At 45.2% G+C, this 16,172-nt stretch overlaps 1 protein-coding gene across 1 annotated transcript in view; it reads left to right on the top strand.

Annotated features, from left to right (window-relative positions):
* The first annotated feature begins 1,974 nt into the window (after window positions 1–1,974).
* LOC141106677 (transient receptor potential cation channel subfamily V member 5-like) overlaps window positions 1,975–16,172 on the top strand; it is a 121,048-nt gene continuing 106,850 nt past the window's right edge. The window contains exon 1 of the mRNA XM_073597616.1: window positions 1,975–2,192. Coding sequence (XP_073453717.1) covers window positions 1,975–2,192 — 218 coding nt within the window. The remainder of the gene's footprint in view (window positions 2,193–16,172) is intronic.

Raw genomic sequence — 16,172 nt, 5'->3', positions numbered from 1 at the left:
GGTAGCTCCGGAACCGCTTGCACACTCTCTGCCTAATTATGCAAATCTCTGCGAAAATGGTCTCTCAGAGAATGCCACCTTCTGTTAATTTCGAATCCTGTAAACACACATTGAGAAAGAATTTGAGTAAAGATTTTGACATTTAGATTATGGAAACATGTGAGTAATGTACTGTTCAGTCTCTCGCTGCAGCAGAGCACTTTGCTTTGTATGTATTGTTATTTAATGTTTGTAGTAATGCATGTGAATCTTTGCATCAACCATGCCCTCTCTGCTGAACATTTCATTAAAAAAAATGTTTGTTAGAGTGTTTGCAACATTTTTATAATAGAGGCAGAGAATACTGAAATAAAATTTGCTATAATGCTAAAAAAACCCTAATGCCATTCAAAAATTTACAACCAACCCATAATCTAATGATTACATAAAAACACTGACAAGAGAGCAAGCTGCAGTTGGGCAACACTTACCACGTTGATCACGCTGTTTGGGAGTCATGGTGGACCAATTTGGTGTCACAAGCCATAGATTCGATGTTCTTACTCTGTCACTGTGTTCCCGACAGGTTGAGTCCCACAAGCCTGCCTTTCGTGCACCAGGTTTATAAGCTCCTCATGGGAGACATTTCTTGCCATGTTTCTCCTTGGGCATGTACTAGGGATGTACTGGGGATGTACTTCCTATTGTCCAACTACTGCCTGGGTCATAGGTTGAGTTCACAGAAAACCACAAAAAAATAATTTCTTCAAAACGTACCTTAACTGATCGGACGTTGACAGACATTGTCGTCAGTTAATATCCGTTTTCACGGATCTGGACGTAGCCTTGTACATTTAAAAAAACTGATAAAATCGGAAGCGGAGGTTAATGGATGGTAACGGATGGTCATCTGTTTGCCCATAGGAATGCATTGTCATCCGTTGACGGATGGAAGAAAAACGGATAGACGGTCCGTCCTTGTGAAAACAGTTAAGGTAAGCCTGAAACAATTAGAATTTCCCAGCTATGGAACAAATATAGCAATACATTAACAGAGAACAGCAGCTCCTGATGAGGCCATATGTAGATGACATCACTTCCGCTTCCTGGAACGCATGTTGGGATTCAAATCGGTGTTCCCAATTGCATTTTTTTGGCTTCCGTTTACATTATTGATGTAAATGCATTGCTTAGTTATAACAGGCATCAATAATAAAAATACTACACTATAAGAGGCTTCCCCATTCTCTCTCTCAGTGCTTGGATGCTGGGTATTATTGAGTATCTTTAAAGGGACAAAGGCATTTTACAGACCTTAAAGGCAAAGGACCCAGTGGCTGAACCTTAAGTGGACTAAGGGCCTCCAACTATTAAACACATAACGCACTAGCAGAAAAGCACTATTTGACTTTTATTTTCATTAAGAAGTCAACAACATCTGGTAAATGCGGTGTGTATGCTTAAAGGCACAGAGGAGAGAGTACACCTTTGATGGGTCAAAAAGCACATTTGCTATTTGGACTAATTTTATGCACAGAGCACTTTTTTATGTGAATTAGGTTGTGAATTTATTAATACACAATAATGTATTGTAATTTATAGTACACAAGAGCGCGGTCTTTACCTTAATTGGTGGACAGTATACAGTATGTATGGTGCACAGGTGTACCCCTTTATAGCCAGAGAGACTGCTTGGCCCCACTGGGAAAGGGAGTACAGCCAAGGGGTTCAAGCTGTGTTCTCCCCTTTCGGAGAGGGGCTGTGGAGGACTTTGCCCTTAGTTCATGGGAATCTAGGCTATGGACTGAAGTTGCGTTATCAGCACACCCTTGCTATTCCACCGTTGTGCAAAGTACAAAGGGTGTGTTTGTCTTGCCATTACTTAGAAAGTTATTACCATTCAATGAACGTTTGCTATGTCTAGGAAATAAAGGAATTCATTTTGCAACTAGAAGCCTCTGTGTGAAACTGGGAGTGAAGTGTTAAATACAGCCAATGTCTGAGTTGGGTGATTTAAGAGTTGAAGAGTTTGGTGATTTACTGGTGAAAACCTGGTTGGCTCTGGAGTGGGTGGTGATGGTAGGAATAGAAGTCTCCCAGCTGAGGGAGAGCGAGAACCCCCTCATGTACCACGCAGCAGGTGGCCCTGGCCCCCATCTTCCATGGGCCTCAGGTGGACAGTTGGGCTTTTTGAGCTTCCATCTGGACCACATGTAATAGGGCTATGTGTGAGTTTTCCAAGCGTGACTGCCTACACTGACCAGTAGGATGAGGAGGAGAGGTCTAGGACGAGCATCCATGGACATGAACAGTATGTGGGTTTGGGCTGAAACCAAGCATGCCACCCTGAGACCTTGTATGTAAAGACAGAGTCAAAGTGTGCATGTTGGCCATGTGAAAATAATCTGGGTTCCCCTTATATGTTTGCACCTATCTTTATTCAATAAGGCAGGGCAGGAAGAAATGGTAATGTACAAATTACAGTAACCCATAGAGAAACCAAATAAATGTCAGATACCTGCATCCAGATCAGTCAAAGAAGATTGCTGATGAGTTGCTGTACAATTATGTTTGCCTTGGGTGCTGATATTATTTAAACAGCCTCTCACAACCAGGGATTCATGGAATCATATTGAGATTGCTCGGGTTTCTTGGGCAATGATCCACCAAAGCTAGAAAAAGAAACCTTTACTCTAACCGTGCTAACAGTTCCAATCCTAGTGTCCAACTCAGTAGTGTTGAATCTAAAATGTCTTCCCTAGGGGGCAATTTTCCACTGACCACCAATGTATGGGTTTACAGTGCCTTGAACAAGCATTCATACACTTTGAAGTTTTCCACATTTTGTCAAGTTACAACCAAAAATGTAAATGGATTTTATTGGGATTCTATGTGATAGACCAACACAAAGTGGCACATAATTGTGAAGTGGAAGGAATATGATAAATGTTTTTCAATTTTTTTCACAAATAAATATCTGAAAAGTGTGGCGTGCATTTGTATTCAGCCCCCTTTACTCTGATACCCCTAACTGAAATCTAGTTGAACCAATTGCCTTCAGAAGTCACCTAAATAGTAAATAGAGTCCATCTGTGTGTAATTTAGTCTCAGTATAAATACAGCTGTTCTGTGAAGCCCTCAGGGGTTTGTTAGAGAACGTTTGTGAAAAAACAGCATCGTGAAGGCCAAGGACCACACCAGACAGGTCAGGAATAAATTTGTGGTTTGAAGCAGGGTTAGGTTATAAAAAAAATTCCATGCTTTGAACATCTCCCGGAGCACTGTTCGATCTATGATCCGAAAATGGAAAGAGTATGGCACAACTGCAAACCTACCAAGACATGGCGGTCCACCTATACTGACAGGCCAGGCAAGGAGAGCATTAATCAGAGAAGCAGCCAAGAGACCCATGGTAACTTTGGAGGAGCTGCAGAGATCCGCAGCTCAGGTGGGAGAATCTGTCCACAGAACAACTATTAGTTGTGCACTCCACAAATCTGGCCTTTATGGAAGAGTGGCAAGAAGAAAGTCATTGTTGAAAGAGAGCCATAAGAAGTCCTGTTTGCAGTTTGTGAGAAGCCATGTGGGGGACACAGCAAACATGTGGAAGAAGGCGCTCTGATCAGATTATACCATAATTTTTACTTTTTTGCCTAAAAGCAAAACGTGTGGCGGAAAACTAACTAACTGCACATCACCCTCAATACACCATCCCCACTGTGAAACATGGTGATGGCAGCATCATGTTGTGGGGATACTTTTCTTTGGTAGGGACAGAAAAGCTGGTCAGAGTTGATGGAAAGATGGATTGAGCCAAATACAGGGCAATATTAGAAGAAAACCTTTTAGAGTCTACAAAAGACTTGAGACTGGGATGGAGGTTCACCTTCCAGCAAGACAATGCCCCTAAACATTGAGCCAGAGCTACAATGGAATGGTTTAGATCAAAGCATATTCATGTGTTAGAATGGTCCAGTCAAAGTCCAGACTAGGGATGAGCCGAACACCCCCCGGTTCGGTTCGCACCAGAACCCGCGAACGGACCGAAAGTTCGCACGAACGTTAGAACCCCATTGACGTCTATGGGACTCGAACGTTCGAAATCAAAAGTGCTCATTTTAAAGGCTAATTTGCATGGTATTGTCCTAAAAAGGGTTTGGGGACCCGGGTCCTACCCCAGGGGACATGTATCAATGCAAAAAAAACTTTTAAAAACGGCCGTTTTTTCGGGAGCAGTGATTTTAATGATGCTTAAAGTAAAAAAAAAAAAGTGAAATATTCCTTTAAATATCGTACCTGGGGGGTGTCTATAGTATGCCTGTAAAGTGACGCGTGTTTCCCATGTTTAGAACAGTCCCTGCACCAAATGTCATTTTTAAAGGAAAAAATCTCATTTAAAACTGCTTGCGGGTTTAATGTCATGTCGGGTCATGGCAATATGGATGAAAATCAGTGAGACAAACGGCATGGGTACCCCCCAGTCCATTACCAGTCCCTTTGGGTCTTGTATGGATATTAAGGGGAACCCCGCACCCAAATTAAAATAAGGAAAGGTGTGGGGCCACCAGGCCCTATATACTCTGAACAGCAGTATACAGGCGGTGCAAACAAGACAGGGACTGTAGGTTTGTTGTTAAGTAGAATCTGTTTGTAATTTTGAACATTTTTAACGTGTTTAGCTCCAGCCAAAAAATCTTTTCTAAGCTTTTTGGAAAACATAGGGAAGGGTTATCACCCCTGTGACATTTGTTTTGCTGTCTTTCCTCCTCTTCAGAAGATTTCACCTCACTTTTTTGTCCCAATGAAAAATGTTTTTTGAAAATTTGGGTTTTTTTGTGGAACAAGGATTGGAAAGCATCAGTGGAAAGGAGAACTTGTTTTCCCATATTAACTCTTACAGGAGAGAATTTCCCTTCCTAGGGGTAGATTTCATCTCACTTCCTGTTGTCTCCTTCCGTTTGCAAGTAGGAGTCGTTTGTAAGTTAGATGTTTGAAAGTAGGGTCCTGCCCTATATACTCAGCAGAAATTTGGGCCTTAGGTGTTGCTGTGGCCACAACACTGTAAGCCCTCACAGGGCCCTGCTGTGAAATATTAGATCAAGAATTGTAATTACATGCCCCTGTTGAACAGGAGCTGAAAAATTAGGCCTTAGGCACTGGTGCTGGTGCCACAACACTGCAACCCCTCACAGACACTCTAGTTGGAACGCAGGAACGAGCCCTGCTGCAAATTATTGCTTCAAAAATTGTAATTACACGCCCCTGTTAGACAGGGGCAGAAAAATTGGGCCTTAGGCACTGGTGCTGGTGCCACAACACTGCAACCCCTCACAGACACTCTAGTTGGAACGCAGGAACGAGCCCTGCTGCAAATTATTGCTTCAAAAATTGTAATTACACGCCCCTGTTAGACAGGGGCAGAAAAATTGGGCCTTAGGCACTGGTGCTGGTGCCACAACACTGCAACCCCTCACAGACACTCTAGTTGGAACGCAGGAACGAGCCCTGCTGCAAAGTATTGCATCAAAAATTGTAATTACACGCCCCTGTTAGACAGGGGCAGAAAAATTGGGCCTTAGGCACTGGTGCTGGTGCCACAACACTGCAACAAGCTATCAGCGTGATGATTGAGGAGGAAGAGGATAATTACTCAGGGATAGTCACTCAGCATCAGCATAGGCAGTCTTTGAAGGGATCTGAGATTTCAAAAAAAATTATTCGGTTACATCAGCATCAGGTGCTTGGTAGCTGGTGGTGATCCAAGACTCATTCATTTTTATGAAGGTCAGCCGATCGACCGAGTCGGTGGACAGACGCACCCTGTGATCGGTTACCACGCCTCCAGCAGCACTGAATGTGCGTTCCGAAAGAACGCTGGATGCAGGACAGGCCAGTAGCTCAATTGCATACTGTGCAAGCTCTGGCCAGTGATCCATCCTCAAGACCCAGTAACCCAGAGGATTTTCGGTGGGAAAGGTGTCCAAGTCTGATCTTGCCCCTAGGTATTCCTGCACCATGTAAAACAGACGCTGGCGATGGTTGCTGGAACCGATCATACCTTGGGGCTGCGGACCAAAAAATTGTCTGAACGCATCGGTCAGACGGCCACCTTCTCCACCGCTCCTTCTTTGACTGACCGAAGCCTCAGCAACACGTTGTCCAGAAACAGGAGTTTGTAACCTCCCAGTCTCTGGGAACGCGTTGCACAGACCTTTCTGCAAGGCCTCCCGAAGATGTTTCATCCTCTGCTCCCTCTGCGATGGCAAGATAAGGTCCGCAACCTTACCCTTGTAACGTGGATCAAGGAGGGTTGCCAGCCAGTATTGGTCCTTCTCCTTGATACCACGAATACGAGGATCCTTACGCAGGCTTTGCAGGATCAGGGAGGCCATGCAGCGTAGGTTTGCTGAGGCATTCGGTCCGGAGTCCTCTGGGTCACTAAGAACGACATGGTCCGCAGCCACCTCCTCCCAGCCACGTACAAGTCCATGTGTTTCTTGGGACTGATCCCTTAAAGACTGCTGCTGATGCTGAGTGCCAGGCTCCACCTCCATACTGACACAATCTTCCTCCTCCTCCTCTTCCTCCTCGTCCTCTTCCTGTGTGATCGGCGGGCACGCAGGAACACTGTCTGGATAAAGGGGGCCTTGAGAGCTAAGGAAGTCCTCCTCTTCCTGCCTCTGTTCTGCCTCAAGTGCCCTGTCCATTATTCCACGCAGCGTGTGCTCCAACAGGTGGACAAGGGGGACAGTGTCACTGATGCATGCACTGTCACTGCTCACCATCCTCGTGGCCTCCTCGAATGGTGACAGGACAGTGCATGCATCCCTGATCATGGCCCACTGGCGTGGGGAAAAAAAACCAAGCTCCCCTGACCCTGTCCTGGTGCCATAGTCGCACAGGTACTCATTTATGGCCCTCTGCTGCGTGTGCAGCCGCTGCAGCATGGCCAACGTTGAGTTCCACCTGGTGGGCATGTCACAGATTAGGCGGTTCTTGGGCAGGTTAAACTCCTTTTGGAGGTCCGTCAGCCGAGCACTGGCATTATATGACCGGCGGAAATGCACACAGACTTTCCTGGCCTGCCTCAGGACATCCTGTAAGCCCGGGTACCTGCCCAAGAACCGCTGCACCACCAAGTTAAGGACGTGAGCCAAACAGGGCACATGGGTCATTTGTCCCTGTCGGAGGGCAGAGAGGAGGTTGGTGCCATTGTCGCAAACCACCATTCCTGCCTTAAGTTGGCGTGGCGTCAACCACCTCTGAACCTGCCCCTGCAGAGCTGACAGAACCTCTGCCCCAGTGTGGCTCCTGTCCCCCAAGCACACCAGCTCAAGCACCGCATGGCATCTTTTGGCCTGCGTACTTGCGTAGCCCCTTGAACGCCTACGGAGCACCGCTGGTTCCGAGGAAGAGGCCATGGAGGAAGAAGAAGAGGAGGGGGTGGAGGAGAGAGGTGTGTCACAATCAGCATTTTGGAGGCGTGGTGGCGGAACAACCTCCAACACTACTGCACCTTGTCCTGCATCCTTCCCAGCTGCCAGCAGAGTCACCCAATGCGCCGTGAAACTTAGGTAACGTCCCTGTCCATGCCTGCTGGACCATGAGTCAGCGGTAATATGCACCTTACCGCTGACCGCCCTGTCCAGCGAGGCATGGACATTGCCTTCCACATGCCGGTAGAGAGCCGGAATCGCCTTCCGTGAGAAAAAGTGGCGTTTGGGTACCTGCCACTGAGGAACCGCACATTCCACAAACTCACGGAAGGGGGCAGAGTCTACCAACTGAAAAGGCAGCAGTTGAAGTGCTAGCAATTTTGCCAAGCTAGCATTCAACCGCTGGGCATGTGGATGGCTGGGAGCAAACTTCTTTCGGCGGTGCAGCAGCTGGGGCAGGGAAATTTGCCTGGTACAATCTGACGTCGGTGTACCAAAAGCAGATTGCCCACAAGTACTTGGCTGTGACACACCTAATTCTACACCTTCATTCCTCTCACTGCAGGTCTCAGAGAGGACTGAAGGTCTAGTGGGGTTGGAAATCTCAGCTGATGAGGAGCAAGGAGAGATCCTCTTTGTTCTTTGGTGTGGGTCTTTTAGATACGCTTGCCAACGAACTGCATGGCAGGTCAACATATGTCTGGTCAAGCATGTGGTACCCAAGCGGGAGATATTTTGGCCACGCGAGATACGCTTGAGACATATGTTGCAAATAGCAGCGGTGCGATCTGATGCACTCGTCTCAAAAAAGGCCCACACCAAAGAACTTTTTGAATAACGCGCAGAGACTGCAGCGCCCTGCACATGTGGAGCTTTGGGGTGTGATGCAGTCAATGTGCTGCCCTTAGGCTGGCCCCTGGAGGGCATCCTGCCTCGTTGGTGATGTGCTGCCGCCTCCTCCTCCTCCTCCTCCTCCTCCTCCTCCTCCTCCTCCTCCTCTCTCCTATCAGGCACCCACGTTGAGTCAGTGACCTCATCATCCCCTCCCTCCTCATCACTGGAGCAAACCTGGCAGTATGCTGCAGCAGGGGGAGCATGACTGCCAGATTGCTATCCTTCTTGGGCACCCCCTCTGTCCGCGCTCATGTTACTGCCTTCATCGAGCTCAGTATCGTCATCAGAGCCTTCCAAACGCTGGGCATCCTCCTGGAGCATGTACCCAACACTGTGGTCAAACAGTTCGAGGGAATCCTCATGAGGACATGGTGGAGCTAGGGAAGGAGTCACTGATGACATTGAGCTGAGGGAAGAGGCCGCTGCTTTGCCAGACAAAGCACCCTGGGCATGGGTGAGAGAGGATGAGGAGGATGAGGACGGCTTGGTCATCCACTCGACCAAGTCTTCCGCATGTTGCGGCTCAACATGGCCAGCTGCCGAAAAAAAGGCCAAGCGTGTCCCATGGCCACGTGCTGATGAGGATGCACCGTCTCCACGACCAGCACTAGACACAGAGCCTGCTTGCCCTCTCTTATTGGCTTGTGACTGTCTGCCTCTCCTTCTTGGCCTTCCAGACATACTAATGGCCTGTAGCTGCACTAAGCTGGGATAGAACACCTGTAATTTTCTTCAAGTAGCTTTATATACTGTAACCAGACAAGCCTGCCTGTCAGTAGGAAGATAAGAGGAACGGATCTAGCTGAACACTGTGAGCAGGACGCACTGTACTAAATGTAAATAGTCTAGCTGCCTGACCGTGGTACTAATAGGATCAAATAGAACACCTGTAATTTTCTTCAGGTAGCTTTATATACTGTAACCAGACAAGCCTGCCTGTCATTAGGAAGATAACAGGAACGGATCTAGCTGTACACTGTGAGCAGGACGCACTGTACTAAATGTAAATAGTCTAGCTGCCTGACCGTGGTACTAATAGGATCAAATAGAACACCTGTAATTTTCTTCAGGTAGCTTTATATACTGTAACCAGACAAGCCTGCCTGTCAGTAGGAAGATAACAGGAACGGATCTAGCTGTACACTGTGAGCAGGACGCACTGTACTAAATGTAAATAGTCTAGCTGCCTGACCGTGGTACTAATAGGATCAAATAGAACACCTGTAATTTTCTTCAGGTAGCTTTATATACTGTAACCAGACAAGCCTGCCTGTCAGTAGGAAGATAACAGGAACGGATCTAGCTGTACACTGTGAGCAGGACGCACTGTACTAAATGTAAATAGTCTAGCTGCCTGACCGTGGTACTAATAGGATCAAATAGAACACCTGTAATTTTCTTCAGGTAGCTTTATATACTGTAACCAGACAAGCCTGCCTGTCAGTAGGAAGATAACAGGAACGGATCTAGCTGAACACTGTGAGCAGGACGCACTGTACTAAATGTAAATAGTCTAGCTGCCTGACCGTGGTACTAATAGGATCAAATAGAACACCTGTAATTTTCTTCAGGTAGCTTTATATACTGTAACCAGACAAGCCTGCCGGTCAGTAGGAATTTAACAGGAACGGATCTAGCTGAACACTGTGAGCAGGACGCACTGCATTAAATGTAAATAGTCTAGATAGAAGATAACAGGAACAGATCTAGCTAAACTGAATACAGTGTATATATATATATGCAACACCTGGGATGCATATATATACACAATACACTGTAAGTGCAGCTAACTGACTGACTGTTCTGCCTAATCTATCTAACTCAAATCAAATGACACTGTCTCTCTCTCTCTCTATCTCTCAGCACACCGGAACACACACTACACAGGGCCGCCGTGCAGGCGGCCTTATATAGTGTGGGGTGTGTACTAAATCCCCTGAGCCATAATTGGCCAAAGCCACCCTGGCTTTGGCCAATTACAGCTCTCTCTACTGACAGCGCTGTGATTGGCCAAGCATGCGGGTCATAGTGCATGCTTGGCCAATCATCAGCCAGCAATGCACTGCGATGCCGCAGTGAATTATGGGCCGTGACGCGCCACACGAATTTAGCGCGAACGGCCCATAACGTTCGCAATTCGGCGAACGATCGAACAGCCGATGTTCGAGTCGAACATGGGTTCGACTCGAACACGAAGCTCATCCCTAGTCCAGACCTACATCCAATTGAGAATTTGTGGCAAGACTTGAAAATTGCTGTTCATATACGCCCTCCATCCAATCTGAAAGAGCTTGAGCTATTTTGCAAAGTAGAATGGGCAAAAATCTCTAGCTCAGCTGTAATTGCAGCGAAAGGTGGTTCTACAAAGTATTGACTCATATATTTATTTGTAAAAAATGTTGAAAAGCATTTATCATTTTCCTTCCACAATTATGTGCCACTTTGTGTTGTTCTATCACATAAAATCCCAATAAAATAAATTTAGGTTTTTTTGGTTGTAACATGATAAAATGTGGAATATTTCAAGGGGTATGAATATTTTTTCAAGGCACTGTATAAAAACACCAAAATATAATAGACAGTAGTTCCAAAACTTAATTGTTGTATTCCTTTAATCACACATTCACCCTCCTTCAAGCCCTTATTAGCAACATACAGTATACTATAGCTATACTATGACATTGGTTAATTAATCATGACCATTTGTACTTTAAATTAATTTAGGTGATTTAAGATCATTTAAAATAAAAGTGATCATGGGTGGCTTAGGAATTAGTGTAATGGTACAGCTGTGTATGTTACTAATACAGTAGATCCTGGAAGGAGGGTGAATATGTGATTAAGGTGTTACGGGAATTATGTTTTGGACACACTAACTTTTATATTTTGATGTTCATGCATTTTTAAATGGTATATTAAAAAAATGATCTTAAGCCTGGGTTCACACTGATGCGATTTTACAGCGGGTTTGATGCGTTTAGGAACACACAGATTTGCAGGTCATGTAAAAAGCATAGTATTCCATGGCTTTGGTTCACATCTATGCGTTACGAATTTGGTGCAAAAAAAAAAAAAGGATCTTGTGCTTGTTGACTGCGGGTGCGATGTGAATTCCTATGGTGCAGTGCGAATTTTATCTTCATAGGCTTCAATTGAACTTGCAGTAAACTCGCAGCACATCGTTCACTCCTGAAATGTGCGGTAAAATCACTGTAAATTCGCACCTGTCTACCTCAAAACATGTATACCTTCCAACCAAAGGAAGCTATCCACTCCATATGCCATTCACACAAGAAGTATTTATCCTCTGGAGCAAGCTTTTTCTCTATATATGGAATTTGATGCTTTGTTTTCCTCCTATCAATTTACCTTTTATGAGATATCAATCTCTATATAAACTGATTCCTACCATTGGGCTTTACTTGGACTTTTGTTTGCATATTTAGTTTTGTTTATTTTATTTTATGGCACATTATATTGAATAAGCGTACCACCCCCCTTTATTCTTTTTTGCAAGTATGATATGTTTGTTATTTAAAAAAAAAACAAAAAACGAGGGTTTACAACCCCTTTAATAGCTGGCTGGGTTTTATGTCCACGCTCATGGAACTGTTCCTACTATTGCATTCTAGATATACAGTCAGGTCCATAAATATTGGGACATTGACACAATTCTAATATTTTTGGCTCTGTACACCACCACAATGGATTTGAAATGAAACAAACAAGATGTGCTTTAACTGCAGACTTTCAGCTTTAATTTGAGGGTATTTACATCCAAATCAGGTGAACGGTGTAGGAATTATGCGTTTGTATATGTGCCTCCCACTTTTTAAGGGACCAAAAGTAATGGGACAATTGGCTGCTCAGCTGTCCCATGGCCAGATGTGTGTTATTCCCTCATTATCCCATTTACAAGGAGCAGATAAAAGGTCCAGAGTTCATTTCAAGTGTGCTATTTGCATTTGGAATCTGTTGCTGTCAACTCTCAATATGAGAGCCAAAGAGCTGTCACTATCAGTGAAGCAAGCCATCATTAGGCTGAAAAAACAAAACAAACCCATCAGAGAGATAGCAAAAACATTAGGTGTGGCCAAATCAACTGTTTGGAACATCCTTAAAAAGAAAGAACGCACTGGTGAGCTCAGCAACACCAAAAGATCCGGAAGACCACGGAAAACAACTGTGGTGGATGACCGAAGAATTCTTTCCCTGGTGAAGAAAACCCCCTTTACAACAGTTGGCCAGATCAAGAACACTCTCCAGGAGGTAGGTGTATGTTTGTCAAAGTCAACAATCAAGAGAAGACTTCACCGGAGTGAATACAGAGGGTTCACCACAAGATGTAAACCATTGGTGAGCCTCAAAAATAGGAAGGCCAGATTAGAGTTTGCCAAACAAAATCTAAAAAAGCCTTCACAGTTCTGGAACAACATCCTATGGACAGATGAGACCAAGATCAACTTGTACCAGAGTGATAGGAAGAAAAGAGTATGGAGAAGGAAAGGAACTGCTCATGATCCAAAGCATACCACCTCATCAGTGAAGCATTGTGGTGGTAGTGTCATGGCGTGGGCATGTATGGCTGCCAGTGGAACTGGTTCTCTTGTAATTATTGATGATGTGACTGCTGACAAAAGCAGCAGGATGAATTCTGAAGTGTTTCTGGCAATATTATCTGCTCATATTCAGCAAAATGCTTCAGAACTCATTGGACGGCGCTTCACAGTGCAAATGGACAATGACCCGAAGCATACTGCGAAAGCAACCAAAGAGTTTTTTAAGGGAAAGAAGTGGAATGTTATGCAATGGCCAAGTCAATCACCTGACCTGAATCTGATTGAGCATACATTTCACTTGCTGAAGACAAAACTGAAGGGAAAATGCCCCAAGAACAAGCAGGAACTGAAGACAGTTGCAGTAGAGGCCTGGCAGAGCATCACCAGGGATGAAACCCAGTGTCTGGTGATATCTTTGCGTTCCAGACTTCAGGCTGTAATTGACTGCAAAGGATTTGTAACCAAGTATTAAAAAGTGAAAATTTGATGGATGATTGTTAATCTGTCCCATTACTTTTGGTCCCTTAAAAAGTGGGAGGCACATATAAAAAACGGTTGTAATTCCTACACCGTTCACCTGATTTGAATGTAAATACCCTCAAATTAAAGCTGAAAGTCTGGATTTGTGGTGGTCTGCACCACCACAAATCCATTGTGGTGGTGTATAGAGCCAAAAAGATTAGAATTGTGTCGTTGTCCCAATATTTATGGACCTGACTCTATGTACATAGGGCTTTTTTTCATCGGGAATGTGGGGAAGCGCAGTTCCGTCACCTCTGGCACTGCATGTATGTAATGGTAGGGGGTTCTGGGACATGCTGGAGGATCTATTGATTCTGGCTGCTAGGTGATCTATTGACGCTGGAAGGGGTCTATGAGTAAGCACTTCATGTAAGTGTGAAACGCGTCAGCTGTTGTCCTGTACCACCCACAGTGGTGTCCTATGTACCCCATGATCCTGCTTTACAAGTAAAAGAAGAATATAATTTATTCCGGTGTGCGGCTGTCCAGATCTTTTCATCCATCTACACTTGGAAGGGGTCTATAGTTGGGACTGCCTGCTAATGTTAACCACTTCAGCCCCGGAAGGATTTGCCACCTTAATGACCAGACCATTTTTTTGTCACTGCGTCGCTTTAACTGACAATTGCACGGTCGTGCAACGTTTTACCCAAACAAAATTGAGGTCCTTTTTTTCCCACAAAGAGAGCTTGCGTTTGGTGGTATTTGACCACCTCTGCGTTTTTTTGTGCTAAAAACAAAAAAAGATATATTTTTAGTAAAAAAAAAAAAAAAATCGCAAAAAGCGTATATTGATTGGTTTGCACAAAAGTTATAGCGTCTACAAGTAGGGGATATATTTATGGCATTTTTATTATTAATTTTTTTTTACTAGTAATGACAGCGATCTGCGATTTTATTGGGACTGCGACATTGCGGCGGACAGATCAGACACTTTTGATACATTTTTGGGACCAATGACATTTATACAGCTATCAGAGCTAAAAATAGCAACTGATTACTGTATAAATGTCACTGGCAGGGAAGGGGTTAACACTAGGGGGCGATCAAGGGGTTAAATGCGTGTCCTAGGGAGTGATTCTAACTGTGGGGGCATGGGACTGCCTGAAGGAGAAGACATATCGCTGTTCATACTTAGAATGAGCAACAGATGTGTCTCCTCACCCCTGACAGAATGAAGATCTGTCTGTTTACATTGACAGATCTCCTTTCTGTGACTCTCAGGAGTGATCGCGGGTCCCCCGGCGAACATCGCGGCTGCTGGGCAAGCGCATCGTCGTACCACGGGCGTGCATGCGTGCCCGCTAGTGGTCTTTTAGCGGCCGATGTATACCTACAGCGATTTGCCCAGGCGAGCCAAACTGCGGCAGCTGGTCATCTAGTGGTTAAGAAAACTGTCCATTGTTGCTGGGAGATCTACTTTTGAGGGATGGGTCTATTGTTGCTGGGGGGGTCTACTGTTGAGTGAGGGTTCCATGGTTGCTGGCTGCTGAAGGGTCTATTGATGTGGCTGCTAGGAGATATATTTTTGCTGGAGGGGGTCTATTGTTGTGAAGTGTATTTATTGTTTTGGTGGGGGCATCTATTGTTTCTGGGGGATCTGTTGTTGGTGGGGTCTGTAATTGCTGGAGGTATCTATTTTAATGCATTTCTTGTTATAATTAACAAATTCCATACAAATTACTTTGCACCAAAAAAAATGATACTTGGTTAAACGGCGGTACTGGAGGGTGGCTAGGGGGTGGTACAAAGGAACATGCTCAAAGGTGGGTAGGAGGCGGAGACAAGGGGTGACTGAGAAGGGAGAAGTACCTGCACCTATTCTCTGAGAAAAAGATCCTTGTATGTACATGGAATTTATTTATTAGTGGACTCTCTCCAGCCTATTGGAGCGTATTCAAGTATATGCTGGTTATTTGCATTCAGAGGCAGTTATGCCGCGTACACATGGTCGGGCTTGCCAATGAGACAAGCTCCGTCGCCATTACAGATGGAAAAATTTAGAGCATGTTCTCTAAGTCCGTCGGAAATGCCGACAGAAAAAGTCCAATGGGGCATACACACGGTCAGATTATCCGACCAACAGCTCCCATCGGACTTTTTCTGTCGGAAATTCCGACTGTGTGTACACGGCATTACTGGTACCAGCAAGGCTTTTTTTCAGTGGGAACGCGGGGGAACGCAGTTCCGGCACCACCAGCACCAAATGTATCTAATGGCAAGGGGTGCTGGGGTGTGCTGGAGGGTCTACTGATGCTGGCTGCTGGAAGATCTATTGTTGCTGGAGGGGATCTTTTTTTGTGTGGTGGCCTGTTGTTGCTGGGAAGGTCTATTATTGCTGGTGGGGGATCTACTGCTGCTGGAAGGGATCTACTGTTAATGGAGGGGTCTATTGTTTCTGGCTGCTGGAGAGTCTATTGATGCTGGCCACTGGGAGATCTGGTCTTGCTGCCGGGGCTCTATTGTTGCTCGGATGATATTTTGTTGCAGGGGTCCTATGTTGCTGGGGGGTCTATTGTTGCTGGGGGGGTATATTGCTGCTGGGGATCTATTGTACTGCTTTTATTGTTATCATTACCAATTTCCATACAAATTACTTTAGCATAGCATGACAAAATCATACTTGGCTCTGTATTCTCTGAATAAGACGGTGCTAGGAGGTGGGTAAGGGGTGGAACCAAGAGATGTTGCTCAGAGGTGGGTAGGGGGCAGAGACAAGAAGTGACTCAGTAGGTGGGAGTTCCAGCACCTATTCTCTGAGAAAAAAAGCCCTGGGTACCAG

The sequence above is a fragment of the Aquarana catesbeiana genome, linkage group LG08 (genome assembly GCF_042186555.1).
Source record: "Aquarana catesbeiana isolate 2022-GZ linkage group LG08, ASM4218655v1, whole genome shotgun sequence".
Taxonomy (NCBI): domain Eukaryota; kingdom Metazoa; phylum Chordata; class Amphibia; order Anura; family Ranidae; genus Aquarana; species Aquarana catesbeiana.
This window is presented reverse-complemented; position numbering and strand designations above follow the sequence as displayed.